At 38.7% G+C, this 19564-nt stretch overlaps 1 protein-coding gene and 1 pseudogene across 1 annotated transcript; one reads left to right on the top strand and one right to left on the bottom strand.

Annotated features, from left to right (window-relative positions):
- Positions 1-439: 439 nt before the first annotated feature.
- LOC149002137 (protein NRT1/ PTR FAMILY 5.4 pseudogene) lies at positions 440-4320 on the top strand (annotated as a pseudogene).
- Positions 4321-5434: 1114 nt separating this feature from the next.
- LOC149002136 (uncharacterized) lies at positions 5435-16747 on the bottom strand. Its single transcript, XM_089138643.1, has 2 exons — positions 16334-16747; positions 5435-5569 (listed from the first exon to the last, which is right to left on the bottom strand). The coding sequence occupies exons 1-2, from the start codon at positions 16745-16747 to the stop codon at positions 5435-5437; spliced, it is 549 nt and encodes a 182-aa protein (XP_088994769.1).
- Positions 16748-19564: the final 2817 nt, after the last annotated feature.

The following is a 19564-nucleotide window of genomic DNA, read 5'->3' as shown; positions in this document are numbered from 1 at the left end:
AACATGATTTGCTCTCCATGCAACCATTAGGCCATGCTGGCTGGCATTGAGAGGTAACCGATGCCAGCATGCATCTGAATATGAAATCAAAGATTACTGAATATTAATACAGAAACACGAAATTCAACTACAGAGAAGTGTAGGATATGAAAATAACCTGTTAAGAGTGAGGTAGATATCGCTTATTGCTACTTCAAGGAGGCCAGCCAAGTCACATATAGTCTAAGGAAGTAGACATATTCATAGCAGAGCCCAAGAGCGTCTAGACTAGTTCTTCCTCTACTACTGCTACTTGAAATCAATTGATGGACCTGCAGCTCATACGGATCTGACCATTGCTCCCAGTGAGAGGTTTCAGGCTACTCATGTTGCTCATGGATGTCTTGAAGTCCTGGAAAAAGATAAATGAATAACCCTCAATGAGCAAAATGCTGTAAAGATGAGAGGAACCAAGGTTGAGAGCAGGTGGAGCATAAGATTCAGAGTGCAACCACCACCATCAGCCCCTCTGTCAATGCCATTGATGAGGCCTGAGCTGAAAGTAGAGCATCTGGCTTTTCCAATGGCGTGTGCGCCTGTAATGGATTTCTACTGAGTGGTAGTGAAGTGATCAGTTTATGACGAATTAGTAGACTGAGAAGCTAGAGACCACACTGAGAGAGTGAGAAGGAGGATCTTATTGTTTGCTACAATTTTTCTATGCAATCATATTTCAACAGTGTTTATTGGGAGCTCGTTTCAATCTTGCCAAGGGTGGTGCCAAGATCTAACATCAGGGGCTGAGTATTGATGTTTCACCTAAAACACAATGATTTTTCTGTACATTGTCTTTACTGATGGAACAAACAAGGGCCAGACGAGAAATTTCAAAAAATTGGAAAGATGGAGAGTGAAATTTTCAAAAAATTAGAGGGGAACAAGTGCTGATATTTCACACATGAAAAGAGGGTCAAAAGGGAAAATTTTGCCGCTATGCCCTAAATATCGTGACCCTTGGCTACAACTGTAGCCCATTGACCATTGTGCCAAGACCCATCCGTTGTATATGGGACAAGTTCGAGACTCAAAAGTTTTGGATAAGCTCATGTGAAAACAGACACAACTACATACGTATGAAGCTTAATTTTGGCCGCTCATTCATTTTCAAACTGACTTTGTATCTGGGAGAGAATTCTTTGACAAGATAAGATACTGTAAAACAGTTTGGTACAGAATCTGTCTCTTGCAACTATGGCAAGTTGTCAATCAGCGAAAGTGGGACCTTGTGTGCATTAAATATGCGCAGGACAGTTCAAAGAGACAATGAGACCGTTGAGTCGAGATCTCAGTCGAGATTTAAATTTGAACTGAAATTCTATATCCGATAGTCCAGAGTTTCGCAGGACGGTCATGAACATTTAATGCACACATAAGCTTTTTCAGCAAAGCCCAGTACAGTTTGAAGGCACAGGGAGTCGATCACCTGGAACCTGGGCTCTTAGGAAATTTGCATTTGGTGCATGCTGTGTTGTTTTCTCACGACCCACGAATGTTTTTGAAGTGTGTAACAACAACTAATAACGCTGATACGTTGCATCGGAGTTTAAGTAATTGGAAGTAGTAAAGAGTGAATAAAACTTACCTCAACGATCATCATGGAAATATACTGATGAATGAATTATTGAATGGGTACCTTAACGAAGCAATCATGTAAATAGAGATCGGGCGAGAGATGTCGGGCGGTGTAAACGGATTGAATTCGAATCGGATAGTGGTAATACCATATTCGCATCCTTATTCGGACGGATTCGGATAATATCCTATTAGTTATCGGACGGATTCAATCAGATTTGGATGATAGTCGGATTGTTATTTTCTCAAGTAGATTCTTCTCAATTGATATGAATACAAACCGAATACAAGCTTTCGACTTCCTATTGACATCTTTAGCACTTTATTTGTGAGGGCTAGGCTTGAAATTTAAGAATTTAGCAACTTTGATGGTTATTCTAGTGAAAAATCTAAAAAAATAGTCGCATATCTCGAATAAAAAATTTATAAAAATGAGAAAATAAACTCAAGTAAGTAATTTAATCAGATAATTGGACGGATAATAATCGGTAAGAAAGGGGTATACCATATCCGCATTCTATTAGTAATTAGACGGATTTGGATACCCCTAAACGGACGCAGATGCGGATGTAAATGCGAATTTGAAGGTGGATTTCGGTTATCCATTTACAATCCTAGATGCCACCATAAGACGATATCACTAGAAATGGCTCTGACGGATAGAGGCTTGTGCTCAATTTGTGTTTTTTTATCACATAATATGAGGGCTCAATAGTGATAAATGTTTTTTTATCACTAAGGGTCTCACATCTTATTCAGTTTTTCATAACTCAAAGGTGTACCTCCCTTGAAACATGTGGTAGAGAAGTCGGAGACTAAAGAAAATTATAACTTCAGCGTGTGGGTTATAATTATAACCTAGAAGAAAAGAAAGCCAAGAGCTCCTTCTTCAATTGGTGGTATTTTGGGATATGCAGTGGTGCAGTTTCAGCAACCCTGTTGGTGATTTATTTACAAGACAACGTTTGATGGGGAGTTGGGTTTGGAATTACTGCGGCTGCTATGGGGATGGCACTAGTTGTGTTCATATTAGCACGGAAACTGCAGGCAACATGTTCCCAATGGAAGTCCCTTGACTCTAGTGGCACAGGTGTTTGTTGCAGCAATTTGTAAGCGGAATTTGCCTTTCAAGGAGCCTGGTGGTGGCTCTACCATAGAGGTTAAAGGGGGTGTCCACAACCTTGCACCGACCAAACAGTTCAGGTAAGGGACAAATTGTTGAGTTTTTATTTTTTATTTTTTGTCGAAATTATTGAGGTTTTAGAGTTATACCCCAATTTATGTTCTATTAATATATATTATCCTTTTAATCCAACGGTGTAATGGGTTTTATATAATAGTCCAATTGATACTAGAACCTAGTGTTATCTATAAATACTACCTGAAAGCAATGGTCTAGGTATTTCAAATTGAAGTGGTTCTACCAAAGAGGCTAAAGGTAGTGGCCGCAACTTTGCACCGACCAATGGTTCAGGTAAGGAACAAATTGTTGAGGTATCTTTTTTTTTTTTTTGGTCAAAATTATTGAGGTATTTGAGTTATACCCAATTTATATTCGAATATATATCATCATTATATTCTAATGGTGTAATGGGTCTTATATAAGAGTCTGATTAACACTAGAACCTAGTGTTACCTGTAAAACTAGCTGGAAGCAACGGTCTAGGTATTCCAAACTAAATACTGATCGATGATGTAATGTTTAAACATTGTTTGGCTGTATATACTTTAAGCAAACCATTGTGCGTAAACTCTAACATATGTTACGGAGAAAGTTTTGAGAATGGATATGATTTATCACATGTCACAAAGTGGTAATACATTAAAGTCTTTCCATCTTTTAATTTTACTAACTTGCAGGTTTTTGGACAAGGCAACCATTGTTGATGACACCGATCAATTAGCTGGGTTCAAATACAGTTGGAGACTTTGTTCAGTAAATCAAGTTGAAGAAGTGAAGCTTCTTATTTGTTTACTTCCTATATGGTTCAGTTGCTTGATGTTTGGTGTGGCCTATGCTCAAATTGGGACATTTTCCATCAGGCAAGGTAGCACGATGAACAGGAAATTGGACCCAAGTTCCAATTTCCTCCTGCATCCCTTGCAGTGTTTTCAGCTTTTCTCCCATTATATGACCGAGTTCTTGTTCCAATTGTACGGAGGCTCACTGGTTTACCATCTGGAATTACAATGCTTCAAAGGATTGGAATCGGGTTGTCACTTTCGATAATGGGAATGGTGACAGCAACTTTAGTAGAGGCTAGAAGGCTTAGTATAGCCAGAGAGCGTGAACTTGTTGATCTACCTACAGCAACTGTGCCGATGGCCATCTGGTGGTTAGTTCCACAGTACATGATTTGGGGACTTGCTGATGTCTTTGCTATTGTAGGATTGCAAGAACTCTTTTATGATCAAATGCCAGATAGATTGCGTAGCTTAGGGGCTGCATTTTGGCTTAGCATTATGGGAGTTGGGAGTCTATTGAGCGGTGTTGTGGTGTCCATTATTAAATCAATCAGCTCAAGATATTGAGAATCTTGGCTACCTAATAATCTTAACAAAGCTCATATTGACTACTATTACTGGGTTCTAGCAGGGTTGAGCACAGTCTGGTTATGTTCATATGTTCTTGTAGCCACATTTTTCATTTACAAGAAAGTTGATGGTGCTGGAAGTGATGATGCTCATAGTTGTCAAGGCGTTGCCTAGGCAACGCCTTGGTGTCCTGGCGGGTATCTAGGGCCTGTGGCGACCATCGCCTCAAGCAAAGTGAATAAGGCGGTCGCCTCAGAGATGAAGCGTCTTCGAGTCGTTGACTCAGACGACTCGGACGCCTTATTGCACTGGGCGATCGCCTTATTGGGGGTTTAGAAATTGTAAATTATTTGATTCCAAATCAAAGGTAAAAATTAATTTAAAACGTAGATTCCAATCGGAAAGAATCTAATGGGTGAGTTGTTATATAGGTGTTACATACATTTGTAACATTAAATTAATTAAAAAAAAAAAAGAAGGAAAAACGAGATTGAATTATTGAAATCGATCGAAACTCAGCCCTAACCTCTCGCTCTCTCTCTCAGTCTCTCTCTTGCTCTCTGCTACTCTCCCTCTGCAACTCTCTTCGTCTTTGACTCTGACAGCGACCACCGGCGACACCAGTGACACCTGCAACAGCTAGCGTCATCACCGGCGACAGCCTTTGGAGGATTTGGACTCGTGCGACTCTCTTTCTTCTTCTTTCTTCTGCAAATCCACCGTATCTCAGCCTTCTTCTTTCTTCTGCAACTCCTCTGGCGGTTGCAGGCTTGCAGTGAGTCACTTCCGGTCACTCTGGTCTCCATCTCAGGCAACGGTAAGTCACTAGAATACTCTCTTTTTTTTTTCTTTCTTTCTTTCTTACTTCTGGTCACTCTACTCTCTTACTTCTGCTTCTTCTTCCCCCCCCCCCCTCATAGGCTCATACGAAGGCCACCGTAGTTGCAGTGATCAAGTTGCAGCGGCGTCGGTCACCATCTCAGGCGACGGTATGTCACCGGATTTGTTTTTTTCCTGCGATTGTTACAACTTGCTTTTTCTTTCTTCTTTTTTTCTGGTATGGTTGTTGCATACTGCTTGGTGTATGACTGTATTATCATTGTATGTTGCTTTTTTTTCTTTCCTGCAATTTGCTCCCAAGCATGAATTTTTCAGAAGCTTGGTTGATGCACCATGTGCAAACCATTTGTTTTCAGCATCAAACAGTTGAGATTGATGCTTTGTTTCCATCAGCTTTGCTTCGATCAGTAAACCTTCTTCTGTGAGATCTTCTCATGGATTAAAAAAATCACAGTTTATGACTGATTATGCCACAAACAGTAACAATACCCATTACCAGGGAGTGATCTACGTGAGGTTCTACCACCAAAGTTAATACATCATTTCCCAGTGAGACACCCTTGCATGATTGCTTCTGCTTTACCTGAAACCCAAAACAAAAACACAAATTAACTTCCAGATTAATTCATACCAACGTTTCTAAACATATATAATTTGATGATCACAATAAAAACTAATCTCTGCAACAGGCTCCCCTGATTCACTCAATATCCTGTATTCTGAATTTCTGATTTGCTTGTGATGGATCCTTCTATTAACAACTGCATCGGTTGATTAGCTTCATCACCATGTACAGTAATTTTTTTGGTCATCATCATCTTCATCTTATATTTTATGATTTTTCAGAATAGAAGCTTGGTATCATTATCAATTTCATTATTGTTTTTAGTTTTTGCTCATGCATCTATGTGTTTACTATTTAGTTACATTTTATCGTATCTTGATTCTTGTTAATGATAGTATGATACTTGAAATTTATTTAGGACCTACTATATGTGGTTTGTAGTATGTTGGATGACTTGAGGTAGGCTAAATGGCTAATATTAGTTTTTTTTTTATTATATATAAGATATGTTTATAATGAATTAGTGTATGAGATGTACACTAAAACGCCTCGACCGCCTCAAAAGCGCCTCGGAGGGCGCCTCGTCGACTCATCACCCCAACTAGCTAAAAGCGCCTCGCATCGCCTCGTCGCCGTGACAACTATGATGATGCTATAGAGAAGGATCGCATGACTCTCTAACTTGTTCAATTGACATTTCTGTTTATGGGTCATGTTTCTATGAAGAAGTGACTTTTTAAATCTCTATTATAGAGTCAAATTTCAGGCCGAAAAACATTAACGTGCTTGACAACACATAATAATTTCTATTTTTAGGTCTAAAAGGAAACAAAATATGTTTATTATTGTTATAGAATTAGGTTAACAATGTAAAGGTAAAACATATGAGAAGAGTGAGCAAGACGTAGAGAAACAAAATATTTGCATGGTTCAGCCTCCAGTTTAGAGAACCTATGTTCACCTATGACAGCACTTATCACATCAAGTTATTGATGAGGGATAGTAATTTTTTTTTGGGTACGAAAGGGCTTTATTAAGCCGGGGGATGGGGATATTAATATGCCTTAGTAGAGTCAAACCACGACCTCTTCATTAAGAGGTGTTGGTTTCAACCACTAGAACAGCTCTGCGTTGGCGATGAGGGATAGTAATTATCTTTAAATAAATGATACAAGGTGGAGCCCCATACAATTTTAAGAATTCAAATTTCAATTTTGAGAGGAAGTTATGGCAGTAATTAACTACCAAAGAGAAAACTTATTTAAGGAAGATCTCAACAGAAGGATGAGGATCTCAACAACACAAGCATACAAGGATCAAAACAACTTTCAAATTTATCACTTTCTTTGCAACATGTAGATTTGTCTTTTCCTTTTTGTTTGAGTTTTAGTCTTCTCTTCAAAAGATATTCAGTCTTTTCTTAAAAGGCCTCTATAAGTTTCTCAGCTGTCTTTCCAAAAGGTTGAATTGAAGTCCTCGATACACCAAGACATGGGGATAGACTCTGCATTTGCATGGAAGTCAAATGAAGGCTTGATGTTTTCTTTTAAGGACTGCACACTTCACAAATTGGGGCACGCCAAAAATAGACTTGATGGAGGAAACATCACATTGTAAGAAGGCTTCCTAGGCAAAAGTCCTGGAAGCAGAGAAAGAGTAATGTACAATGAAGGTTGGGAGAGAACCAACTCAACCCCTAGAAAAATGGAGCCTATAAGCTCCAATAGCAAGATAGTTTAGAGACCTATTAACAAACTGAAACGTATAAAAATCAAGACTAGAAGCAAGAGATAGGATTTCAGATGCAATTTTCTGTGATGCCCAATCGCATGAATAGGGGAGAAAATTCAACAACTTGATTGCTTGTTGACAATCCAAATACATGGAAATGTGCTTCAGCTGTAAAGACCTAGAAAGGAGGATTCTATTCTTTATGGCTTAAAGCTCTAAGGCAGTTGCTAAAAGGCTCCTTCTTGTAGAGTACTTAGCCACGAAGAACGCTAACCTACCCCCAAGATTCCAAATCATTCCACTTGTAACACCTTTTGAGGAGTCTGAGGACCAAGCAACATCTATGAATAAATTAAAACAAACAACAGGTAAAGGGAATTACATAGGAGGAGGAGCTGCAAAAGGGGGATCATTTACCAATTCTTTCAGGTTTACAGCTTCAGCCAAGTGGAATCCAAAGGTTGACATGGTAGAATCTAAAGTCTGCCGTCCGACAATGTGGATTCTACATTAATACATTTTGAAGCCCCATTATCATTTTTTTTGGGTGAAAGAAAGATTTATTTATCAAACCGGAAGCCCCTGGGGAGTTTACAACCCAACATATCTAATAGCACTGACGAAAAAAGAAAGGGGGGAGGGAATAAAGGGCGATTAAATCGCGTGTGTTATTTACACATAAAGTGCGATTAATCCATAGCCCAATAAACTTTCCTATGATAAGGGGTGTACATGTAAAGTGTGATTCATCCTTAGTGTTTGAATTTGTGGCCACGGATGAGAGAGAGATGTTTGAGGAGAGAGAGAGATGCGTGTGTGAGAGAGAGAACGAGGACACCAATATTTTATGTGGTTCGGTTGAATGCAACCTACGACCACGGTAGAATTTCAGATGTTTTCCACCATGTATGAATGAGGTGTTTTCATGTTCTTTTATAGGAAGTCAGAGTTCTTGTTCTTCAATCATCTAGGACTTTGATGGTGGAGTCCATCGATTACAAGACTTGCAGAGTTTGGGTTCACATAAAGATATGTTTGAGATTACATAAAATGTTGGTTAGGGTTTTGCATGAATACTGTGATCTACTTCAAGCAGTAAGATACCTTGGCATCAGCTGCAGATATAGTCTTTGGATAATGTGGACTCCTTAAGATGTTTATACGCTTGATGCCTTTGAAAAAGAACTCTAGCCACGCATACTCCTAAGAAGATGTGGCAACTAGGGTTTGAGGGGGTATTGCTGGATATACCTTTAATACTCCCCCTCAAACACAAGGGAGGTGACGTGACCTTGAGGTTGGACTGCAGTTGATTGAAGTGCTGAGTGGAGTGAGGTTTCATGAACATGTTAACGAGATGATCTTTCATGGATAAGAAATACAAACTTGAGATCCCCTTTAGCAACTCTATCATGGACAAAGTGGAAGTTCATTTTGACATGCTTGGTACGAGCACAGAAAACCGAATTCGCCATGAGATACATGGCACCAACGTTGTCACACCACAAACTGGTGAATCCACCAGAAGTATGTGAAGTTCATTTAGAAGAGATTGGAGCTAGATAAGTTCAGCAGCAGTGTTAGCCAGCGCTCTATACTCGGATTCAGTGCTAGAACAAGCAACTATGTCCTATTTGTGAGAGCTTGAAGGAACGAGATTACATCCTAGAAAAAATTGCATAACCCCCGGTAGACTTATGATCATCAGGTCAGCCAGCTCGGTCAGCAACTAAGACGATTGTTAATGTCATTGTGGAGGACTTATTAATAACAAGACCATGAGAGACAGTACCCTTCAAGTAACAAAGAATCCTTTTTACAGTAGACCAGTGCATAACTGATAGACCTTGTTGAGTATAGATTGTATATCATGTCTAGTCATTGCAGCAAATTGAAGAGCTCTCACAATACTTCTATACAAGGTAGGATGGGCCATGAGCTACAGACTGTATATTAGGTCTAGTCATTGTAGCAAATTGAAGAGCTCTCACAATACTTCTATACAAGGTAGGATCGGTCATGAGCTCTCCCGAAAATTTACTTAACTATGTAGAGGGCAAAATAGGTTTGATAGCGAGCTTGCAATCACTCATATTTTCCCTATGAAGAAGATCCATGATGTATTGCTGTTGAGAGAGATGAGGAACATTAAAAAAACCAAGAAATAGACATTCTAAAAAGCAAAGCAATGGACCTAATCTTTTACAACAAATACAGAAGCACTCTTATCTAAAAACTGAGTAGGGAGCAAGTCTGCTAGTAAGAATGATATCAGCCACATAGACTGAAATAGATATTGTGCCAATAGACCCATGATAAATAAATAGAGAAGTGTCTGTCTTGGAACCAATAATTCCATACTCCAACAAAAATGAACTAAGTCTATCAAACCATGCTCATGGGGGTTGTTTGAGGCCATATAGGGACCGATGAAGCTGACATACATACTCAGGATAATGTGAGTCCGTAACCCTGGAGGTTGTCTCATAGGAAATCTCATTAAAAAATCCATGTAGAAAAGTATTTTGTGTATCCAACTATCGGATATGCCAAGTGTGAGAGACTGCAAGAGATAAGACCAATCTAATAGTGCTTTTCACAGCAGGGCTAAAGATTTCAGTGTAGTCTTGACCGTCTTGTTGACTAAACTACTTGGCAACCAACCTTGCTTTGTATCTGTCAATGGAACCATCAGCTTTTCTTTTGATTCTAAAAACCCATTTGTAGCCTATAATATTTGTCCTAAACAAAAGGAGGAACAAGAGACCAAGTTCCATTCTTCAAGAGGGCATTAAATTCTTTATCCATAGCCTTATGCCACTGAGGAGACTTATGTGCAATGGCGAAAGAGGTTGGCTCAATTTCGATTAAGTGTAGAGTGGAGGTGGAAGACAAGAGGACTCTAGGAGGAGTATGGGCTTTAGATCTAGTAATCAGGGATGCGCGTTCAAAGGAGGACTAGGATTGGTTGGGGGGGGGTGTGAGGGTAGACATGGAGGGTGGCGATTGTAGGGTAGGTCAACCACAAGTTGTAGAGGAGGAGAGTTGGTTGGAAAGGATTCGGTGGTTGGGGAGGAAAGGGATTCGGCTAGATGACGGGGAGTTGGTGGTGGGGCCGAAGGTGGTGGTGTTGGCCTTGGGTTACATAAGACAAGGGGAGCCCAAGGAGAGAGGGTAGGGGTGTTTGATAGGGAGATGGAATCTCTCTAGGTTGTTGATGAAGGAAAGGAAACTACTGCTCATCAAACACAACATGGTGAGAGATTAAAACCTTTCCTGTTTGAAGGTCAAAACTGCAGTAGCCACAATGACAGGGACAATATCCAAAAAACACATACTTATTTGATTGAAATTCTAGCTTGGCTTTGTTATATGGATGAAGGCATGGGTAGCAAGCACAAAACCACTCTTAATGCATTATAAATAGGGGGAAATCCCCTAAAATCCTAACCCGTTAACCCCTTTAGTTTAGGACCGCGTACCGGAGTTTGAGTAGAATACAACTCTAGACCATTCGAGTTGAGCGCGGAGGTTTGGAAATCTAACCTATGGAGGTGGATGAGTATGAAGAAGAGCCGGATGGTCTAATGGAGTTCAAGAGGAGAGAGAAAGTTAGTCCGGAAGGCATTTTTAAAAAAGAAGAACATGCTGAGAAATAGATGCTAGAGGACTCAAATGTCAAGGTAAACTATACCATTGATTAGGACTTGATTAGAGTTTTCTACCCTCTGATACCTGTCGAAATCGGCCTTCGCATTAAGGAGATAGGGGTTGGTGGATTGGAGCCACGTGCATGGCTGGATCGATCGCCCATACTCAATTTCAAGGCAATTTCGTGAATTTTGGTTTAAAACCTGGGAGAGAGGAAGAACTTTCGATTTTGAACAGTTCTCACTCATTTGGCGATGCCAAGGCGCGAGATATAAAGGGAATCACATGTTAAGGTAAGGAAACTCTAAAAACACTATTTGCAACATTTCTCTTGGTGTATTTATGATGGGATATTGCAATAATGGTGGTTGTTGGAGGGTTGGATAGTATTGAATGTTAGTTGAGTTTCTTTTAAGTCTCTTAGCCTTTATGTTTGATGGTTCCATTTAACCCATTTGAGACCAATTGGACCTCTATGAGACGCCTACGACTATTTGGTGACCCAATTTGGGCCTTTTTAATTTAGAATCAATTGGGGTGATTGGAAGGTGTTTTTGGGACACTACTAGTGTTCCATTGAAGTCCCAAACCCCCCCTAGTGATTGGATTTAGACAAGAGTTTGAGAACAATCTTTATCGTAGCCCTAGGGTTGGCAGTCAACAAGGGGTGGTCAACCGGCCTTGGTAGGCCTATCCAACCACCCCTTGGTTTGGGTGTGTGTTTTGGCCCCTTTGATATCCGGTTGATCCCCGATTGATACCAATTTTTATCTTCATGTATCTAGGCTTATTTTAGGTCATTTGCACTCTCATTTTGTAGGACCATCATTCAACCAACTATGATGTACGATGCAAAGTATTAAGTTGTTAAAAAGAATCATATAGATAAACTCAGTGTAGCAGAAATGAGAATGCTAAGATTGATGAGTGGTAAAACTAGGAAGGATAAGATAAGAAATGATTATATTAGAGTTGGTTTGGGAGTTGCTCCCATAAGTGATAAGCTTTGGGAAAGTCATCACGACCAAGAGACCTATAAATGCCCCTGTATGGAGAAGTGATATAATCCAGATTGAAGGAACTAAAAGAGCTAGAGGTAGACCTAACATAACCTTAAGAAAAGTGGTGAGAAAGGATTAAATAGCTTAGGCCTTGTATCTAGCATGGCCTCAAACATAACTGATTGGAAGGCAAGAATCCATGTAGTCGACCGACTCAACTCGACCCCATTTAGTTGGGACAAGGCTTATTGTTATTGTTGTTGTTGCTCTCATTTTGTGGATTCCTTTGGACTGTGGAGATTAATTATTGTCGTTCACAAGTGAAAAAATACATTGCCATATCTTGTATATTTGATTCATTCTAAATTCTCATTTATATAGATGTTGTATATTTATTATGAAATGCATGAGACCTTACACGAATGAAAGGTAATATGATGTTTATGTTTATTTACTATTCAATTTACATTAATGATAATTGTGAACATGATGTATTTGGATTGGATGGTAGGAAGCTGTCTACTTACATTTATATACCGATTGGGGTTGTGGGATTTGCCCATTATCCTGGTGACTTTACATTCACTTAGACCTACTAGGTACATGGTCAATAAGTGTCTAAATGTGTTGGCTAGTGAACCCTTGAATACTACTACCTTTTCGGCAGGGGTATTGAAGCCAAGTGACCCGTGGTGGCAGTGATTAGGTCATGTGTGCATCGAGTAGGCTCACTGTCATCATGTGATGGTAGAGTTGCATATGTTAGGGTTGGGATCATGGGGAGTCCAAAAGACGGCTTAAGTGCCTAGAGGAGCCATGAGAAGCATCCGCTCCAACATATGTGGATGACCATATGGTTAAAGAATGGGGTTCAACAGATGTCTCTAGTTGAAGATACCATTCCAAGGTGAAGAAGGATACTGGACCAAAAGGGCACTAGGTATGAGGAAGATATCTGGACCACATGTAGTATGATACTTTATAACCTTGCATTGGCCTAGGGTTATCCCTAACACGTGCATTTCTTAGACTGATGGTGACATGAGAAAGTGGTGACCTAATCCCCAACTACGGTTTGATGTGACTTGACCCAACTACCACAAAGAACCTAAAAGACATCTCAAGTTGAGGGACAGTGACGAGACCGCCCGAGGAGGGCTGGTGTGTACCTTAATGCATGTCTATAGAGACTCCATTATTAGAGTTAAGAGCATACTTGCATATTCATTAATTTATTCATCTCATATATATATATATATATATACACACACATAGATTGTTTATTGAAATGTGTGATGGATGCATGATATATAGTCATGTTGACCTCATTGATTTTTGTTGAACTCATTCATTTCTATATATGCTTTTTAGATCTTATTACAGGTTATGAGGACTACGTTCAAGTGGAGAGCACGCCGCTACCTGAATTCTATTAGGGACCGACAGGCGAGGATGTGGGGGCACATGGAGCCTTGTGCCCATATTCGGATTGCTCCTATGGAGTCGAGTACTATTCAGGCCACAATGATCACCCATGAGATTGTAATTGCCTTTGTGACTATTTGTTATATTCTTCTTATAGAACCAATAGATGGTGGCGCTACTTAGATTTTTGGGCCTCTTCGAGAACATAGACTTCTAAAGATATACAATCTTTTTATTAAACTCTGATCATGAATCTAGATAATTTTGATTAACATTTGGGAGATAATTGTAATAACTTTGATGTTATAATTTTGATACTTGCCACTTTAATCTTTCTTTATCTTTGATTACACTATATCGTGTTGTGGTATGGATTTGGCCATGAACCTAGATCCTGTAGTATATCGCCTCGATGAGTATTTGGGTATGATCGGATCCGGCTGGGTGGGGTGTGACAAGGGTTCACCTTAAAGAATTCGTAAAGAGGGTGAAATGTTACCTAGTATTGGAGTGACAAGCCAATTAATTAGAAACACTACAGTCTCAAAGCCGTAGTTCCAATATTGTTTGGGATAAGAAGAGTAGGTCAAAAGGGGGAGTCCAATCTCAAGAATATGTCTATGACGACATTCCACAACCCCATTTTTCTCATGCGTGTGGGAGCAAGAAACACAATGGTCAATCCCACAATTGGTTAGAAAGTGGAGGTAGTTCGATATTCACCACCCCAGTTACTCTAAAATCTATTTTCCTGTCGGATTAATAGATTTTCAACAAGCACCTTAAATATTTGAAAAATTCCCACAACTCCATATTATAAGCGCATTGGATATATCCAAATATATTTACTAAAATCATCCACAAAAATCACACAATAGCAAAAACCATCAATAGAAGTCACCTGGGAGGGACCACAACCATCTGGGGGAAAAAAATAATCTAAAGGCCCATCAGAGATAGTGTCCAACAAGGAGAAGGCTAGGACTTTTCCCTTTCTAACATGCATCACAAATAAAATTATTTGTTTCTAAAGTATTTAGTAAACCAAATTCTTAGACAATGCTACGAACTAATTTAAATGCTAGATGACCCAATTTAGAATGCCACTGGGATACTGAACTGCATTCACCAAGTAGAGCCTGTGGATAATAGTTGCCCAACTATAACTGGTAGAGCCCATGTTTAACGGTTACCTTGAGAAGACTGCTCCCTTTAGCTTGATCCTTCACAAAAACCATATTAGGATGAAACTCAAAAAATGCATTATTATCATGTGTGAATTGAGACACTAACAATAATTCTTTTAATATTTGGCACATGAAGCGCTCAATGAAGAAGGAACTTTAGAAGAGGGTGTGTGAAGAGAAATATTACTAGTATGAGTGATTGGCAAGCCTATACCATTACCAACTTGCACTTGATTTGATCTATAGACAGTTGAGCCAAGTGAAGGCTTTCAAGAGCATCAATGATGTGATTTGTGTTGGAACTTCTAGGGTTTTCCTCAAAACCCTAATCAATAATAAAACCATGCAAGAACTAGAATACGATATTAAATTTAGAAAGTATTGGACATTACCTTACAACAGACATATATTGAAGAAGATTGATGCAAACCTTGAATGCCAAATCTGCAGAGTGACTAAGTCTTCTCCAATCTCCTCGTCTTTCTACCATACCTCTTTCTTGTGGAGAGAGAAGAGAACAAAAGAACTTGAGAGATTGGAGGGACCCCATCATAATTATTTATAATAGCAATCCAAAACTCTAGTCTACTTCCACAATGGACCGGTTTGGCCCATCTCAAACCTAATGGTATTGCATCGACCCGATGTGTTGAGACCCCGATCAATTATTAACCGTAGTAATTAATCCAAGCCCATATATTGCCTAGGATAAACCTAACAATCTCCCACTTGGGCTAGATTAACTACTCTGTTACGATTGATGTGGCCATGGAATCTTAATCACAAAAATCTGTCATTAATCCTTTTCTAGTTAATAAGTTCACTAATGTTGGACAATAGTAGAATATATGTCTCATCATACGACATATTTCTTTCTATCAGTCATAACAGAAGTTTACTTACTAACTAAACCGAAATGAGATGAACAAGGAATATTCAACAATTGTGATCACATAAACGACATTATTCCTTGTTGATCCTTCATCATTCCTTTGTATATCGTCATATTCATGGGTTGCCTTGAACACCGTCGCATTCAAGGCCAACACACATTTAGGCCCAAGGCCATGGTCAATTGTCAATTCGTTAATTATGACTAAACCACATTTGGACAATAGTAAAATTACCATTTCCAAAACATCACAACAATAAAGCACAATAAAATTCATGTGTGCATCAAAACATCCATAAGAAAATAATTCCTTCATCATATATATCATCAATATCAAGTCATTAACTCCCACTGAGTTCTCCCACTAAACAAGCATAAATTTAATCAAGAACAGATCATAAGATCAATCAAACTACCAAATAACAGTGATGAGAGTGCAAAGTTCAATCATCAAAAATTAAGGATTACTAAGGGAAAAAGGTTTCATCCCTTGAATTACTCTTTCTTCTCAAGCTAAGATTTACGTGCATTACAGTCTCTCTTAAAATGTCCATTTTGATCACACTAGTAACACATAATATCATCATGGTTCTTCTTTTCCTTGTTATATGGATGATATTTGTTTTTTTTTTTTTGAAGAAAATTGTTTGTTCTTATGAGACCCACTAGCAGATGCATTGTTGTGTTCAATCAAATTCATAGTCTCGATTCTTATCCTTTTCTTGTCGCTTTCTTCTTGAGCACATATGGAAATAAGGTCTTTCATGGTCTTTTCCTTTGTCTGTGCATTGAGTGAAGTTCTAAGGGTAGCGTATGACTCTGGAAGAGATTTGATAGCAAGATGAACTAGAAATTCATCATTGATCGTTATCCCAAGATCTTTTAATTTATTTACAATAGAAGACATCTCCAGAAGATATTCTCTAACACTTCCCATTCCATCAAATGTAGATGAAGTCAGCTTGGACATCAGTTCTCCTTTCTCCCCCTTTTGTGATAACTTAAACACTGCTTTTATCTCTGTAAGATATTCTATTGCAGTGTCATTCATCTCTACACTGTCACGCATGGACTCAGAGATTGACTTTTTCATTATAATTAAACTTTTCTTATTGGCTGTCACCCATTCTTTATGCTTCAGCTTCTCCTCATGTGTACTTGCAGCGGAAAGATCAGCGGGCTTTGGCTTTTTAAGAGCCACATCAAAATCAAGCAATCCAAGTGTAGCATTTATTTCATCTACCCATCTTTTATAGTTTTCCCCAGAAAGAGCAGGGATGGAAGACAAAGCATTAGCCTGAGCAGACATCTTAAGAGGAGAACAAAATTCAAAAATCAACATAAGTGAGGGCAGACATTCAAACAATTATATCATGATCATATTATGAGAATCACACGTCAATCTCAGATATACATGTATGAGAATCATACCATACCAAATACCTCGGAATACCAAATTTTTAGCCAACATGAGCCGACCAAGTGATATTTCAACCTTTGGGTTAAAATATAGAAGACCTCATATGTAATCTTGCAAATACCGCGGAATAGCAACGAGTTTCTAAAATTCCTTCACCTTTGGGTGATAAGAAACTTATGAAAATCACACCATACCAGACATGCTAAAAGTGTAAACCTTAGCCAACATGAGCCGACCAAGTAATATTTCAACCTTTGGGTTAGAATATACAAGGTCTCACATGTAACTTGCAAATACCGCGGGACAACAATAACTTTCGAAAATTCCTTTCACCTTTGGGTGATAAAAAACTTCTAAATTATGCTTCCCAAAACATCATAATGTATTAACCACATTTTAAAAAAAAAAAATTGAATGCAACAATAACTTTCGAAAATCTCATTACCTTTGGGTTAATGAAATTTCTTAAATTATTATTCATTCCTACTTGACTGCAAATATCAATGTTACTTAGATAACATCACCTTTGGGAAAATGTCACCAAACTTTGACTATTGTAGCAGACAATAAGAAGATAGGGGAGATGCCACTTTGGTGGATTACATTCCTCCTCTTATTATCTCCATTCAAAATTTATAGTCGAGAAACAAAATATGCACAATCTATTAATATAAAGCACAATCAGCAAGGGGTTAATGCAAACTTAAATCTTTATTTTCTTTTCTTTCCTTCCTTCCTTTTTTTTTCCCTTTTTTTTTTTTTTTGTTGAAAAAACTTTTCTGCGAGCGTGGTGCACACTGGCACGACAATTTGCATGTGTGGCGCACGCTGGTGGGGCCGTCTACGCGCGTGGCGCTTGTGGGTTGGCTGTCTACGCGCACACTGCCGGTGGTGTGATCGTTTGTGCGCGCGGCGCTCACTATGTTCGTGCTGCGCGTGTGCAATGCACCCACAACTTAAAAAAAAATGTTTTTTATTATTATTATTTTTTATTTTTTATTTTTCATGTCTCTTGCCCTCTCTCAACAAAAACTATATCATTATGATCCTTTTATTTTTGGATCCCAAAAATAAAATCAAAGTAACAGAATCTAATTCCATAATGATTTAGGGTTTTAATTAAACCCTAAATCCTCCCATAGGATCCAATTCCAAAATCAAATCAACATAATTTAGGGTTTCAATTAAACCTTGAATCCTCCCATTGGATCCAATCAAATCAGCATAATCTAAGGTTTCAATTAAACCCTAGATCCTCCCACTGGGTCCAATAAAAAATCAAATAACATAATTGGATATCTCTTTTCTAAAAAAAAAAAATCCCTTTAAACCATATAATATGATCTATAAAAAATTATGACTAAAACGAACAATCGATTCTAGTTTTACAGGAAAGGCTCTGATACCAATTGTTAGAACTTCTAGGGTTTTCCTCAAAACCCTAATCAATAATAAAACCATGCAAGAACTAGAATACGATATTAAATTTAGAAAGTATTGGGCATTACCTTACACCAGACGTATATTGAAGAAGATTGATGCAAACCTTGAATGCTAAATCTGTAGAGTGGCGAAGCCTTTTCCAATCTCATCGTCTTTCTACCGTACCTCTTTCTTGTGGAGAGAGAAGAGAACAAAAGAACTTGAGAGATTGGAGGGACCCCATCATAGTTATTTATAATAGCAATCCAAAACCCTAGTCCACTTCCACAATGGACCGGTTTGACCCATCTCAAACCTAATGGCAATGCATCGACCTGATGTGTTGAGACCCCCATCAATTATTAACCCCAGTAATTAATACAAGCCCATATATTGCCTAGGATAAACCTAACATTTGTAGTCCCAGAGTTAGGATACCAATTTTCATCTATAATAGAAACACTAGAAATTTAGGAATATTCATAGACAAGGAAGGACTGGTCGTACCGTGAAAATCATGATTTTTTTCTAATAATGGTCACGAGCTTTATGTTTAGGTCAATCACAAATCTAACATACAATAGGGAACTACTAATTTTGTCTGAAATGACCATTAGGACGATTTGGTGGTGTAGGGAGAATGGGAGGACGAGTGCCAATTGGCCTCCTACGAAATTGTCTTCCTCTATTATTAGGGCAACCTCTGAAGGGAGAACAAGAAAAGGGAGGGTTACCAGCATTACATGTCTATGTTAGATTGGCCAGAGGAGGAGGTGATTCAGAAGCAAACTCATCCTTAAGACGAGTCTCTTCTGTTAGCAACATGCCACTTAATTAAAAAAAAAGTAACAAGAAATCCACAAGTTCTTATTGAAGTAACAAACCTTGCTGAGTAATCAGGACCCAAACTGTTTAGAACATGTAAGCAAAGATCGTCATCTGAGACTATCTCACTAGCAGTAACAAGTTGATCAGTTGTGGATTTGTTGCAAAGGTAGTCATGAATACAATTGTTACCTCAATTCATCTACTAGAGTGGGCGACAGAGTTGCATTATTTTAGCAGTGGAAGAAGTGGCATAAGTCTTCTCAACTTGCAGCCAAACTTTGGCAGTGGTACAGTGACAACCCTGAGCATGAACTGATTCAAATATGGATGTAACGAGCTAGCAGATGAGAAGCTGATCTTGATGAATCCATTTCTTGTAGTCAAGATTTGGCTTGCAAACAAGGACAAAATCTTCATCAACAGTGATAGTGGTGGGTGGGCATAGTGAGGAGCCAT

The sequence above is a fragment of the Hakea prostrata genome, chromosome 10 (assembly GCF_041222555.1).
Source record: "Hakea prostrata isolate BN-2017 chromosome 10, UWA_Hpros_2, whole genome shotgun sequence".
In the NCBI taxonomy this organism is placed as follows: domain Eukaryota; kingdom Viridiplantae; phylum Streptophyta; class Magnoliopsida; order Proteales; family Proteaceae; genus Hakea; species Hakea prostrata.
The sequence above is the reverse complement of the archived record's forward strand: the minus strand, read 5'-3'. Positions and strand labels throughout refer to the sequence as shown.

Excerpts from the sequence above, each read along its gene's own strand:
- LOC149002136 (XM_089138643.1), bottom strand. The coding sequence starts at position 16,747 with ATGTCTGCTCAGGCTAATGCTTTGTCTTCCATCCCTGCTCTTTCTGGG. Across the intron at positions 5,570-16,333 it reads TTCTGGAGATGTCTTCTATT|GTAAAGCAGAAGCAATCATG; the intron begins GTAAATAAATTA and ends TTTGGGTTTCAG.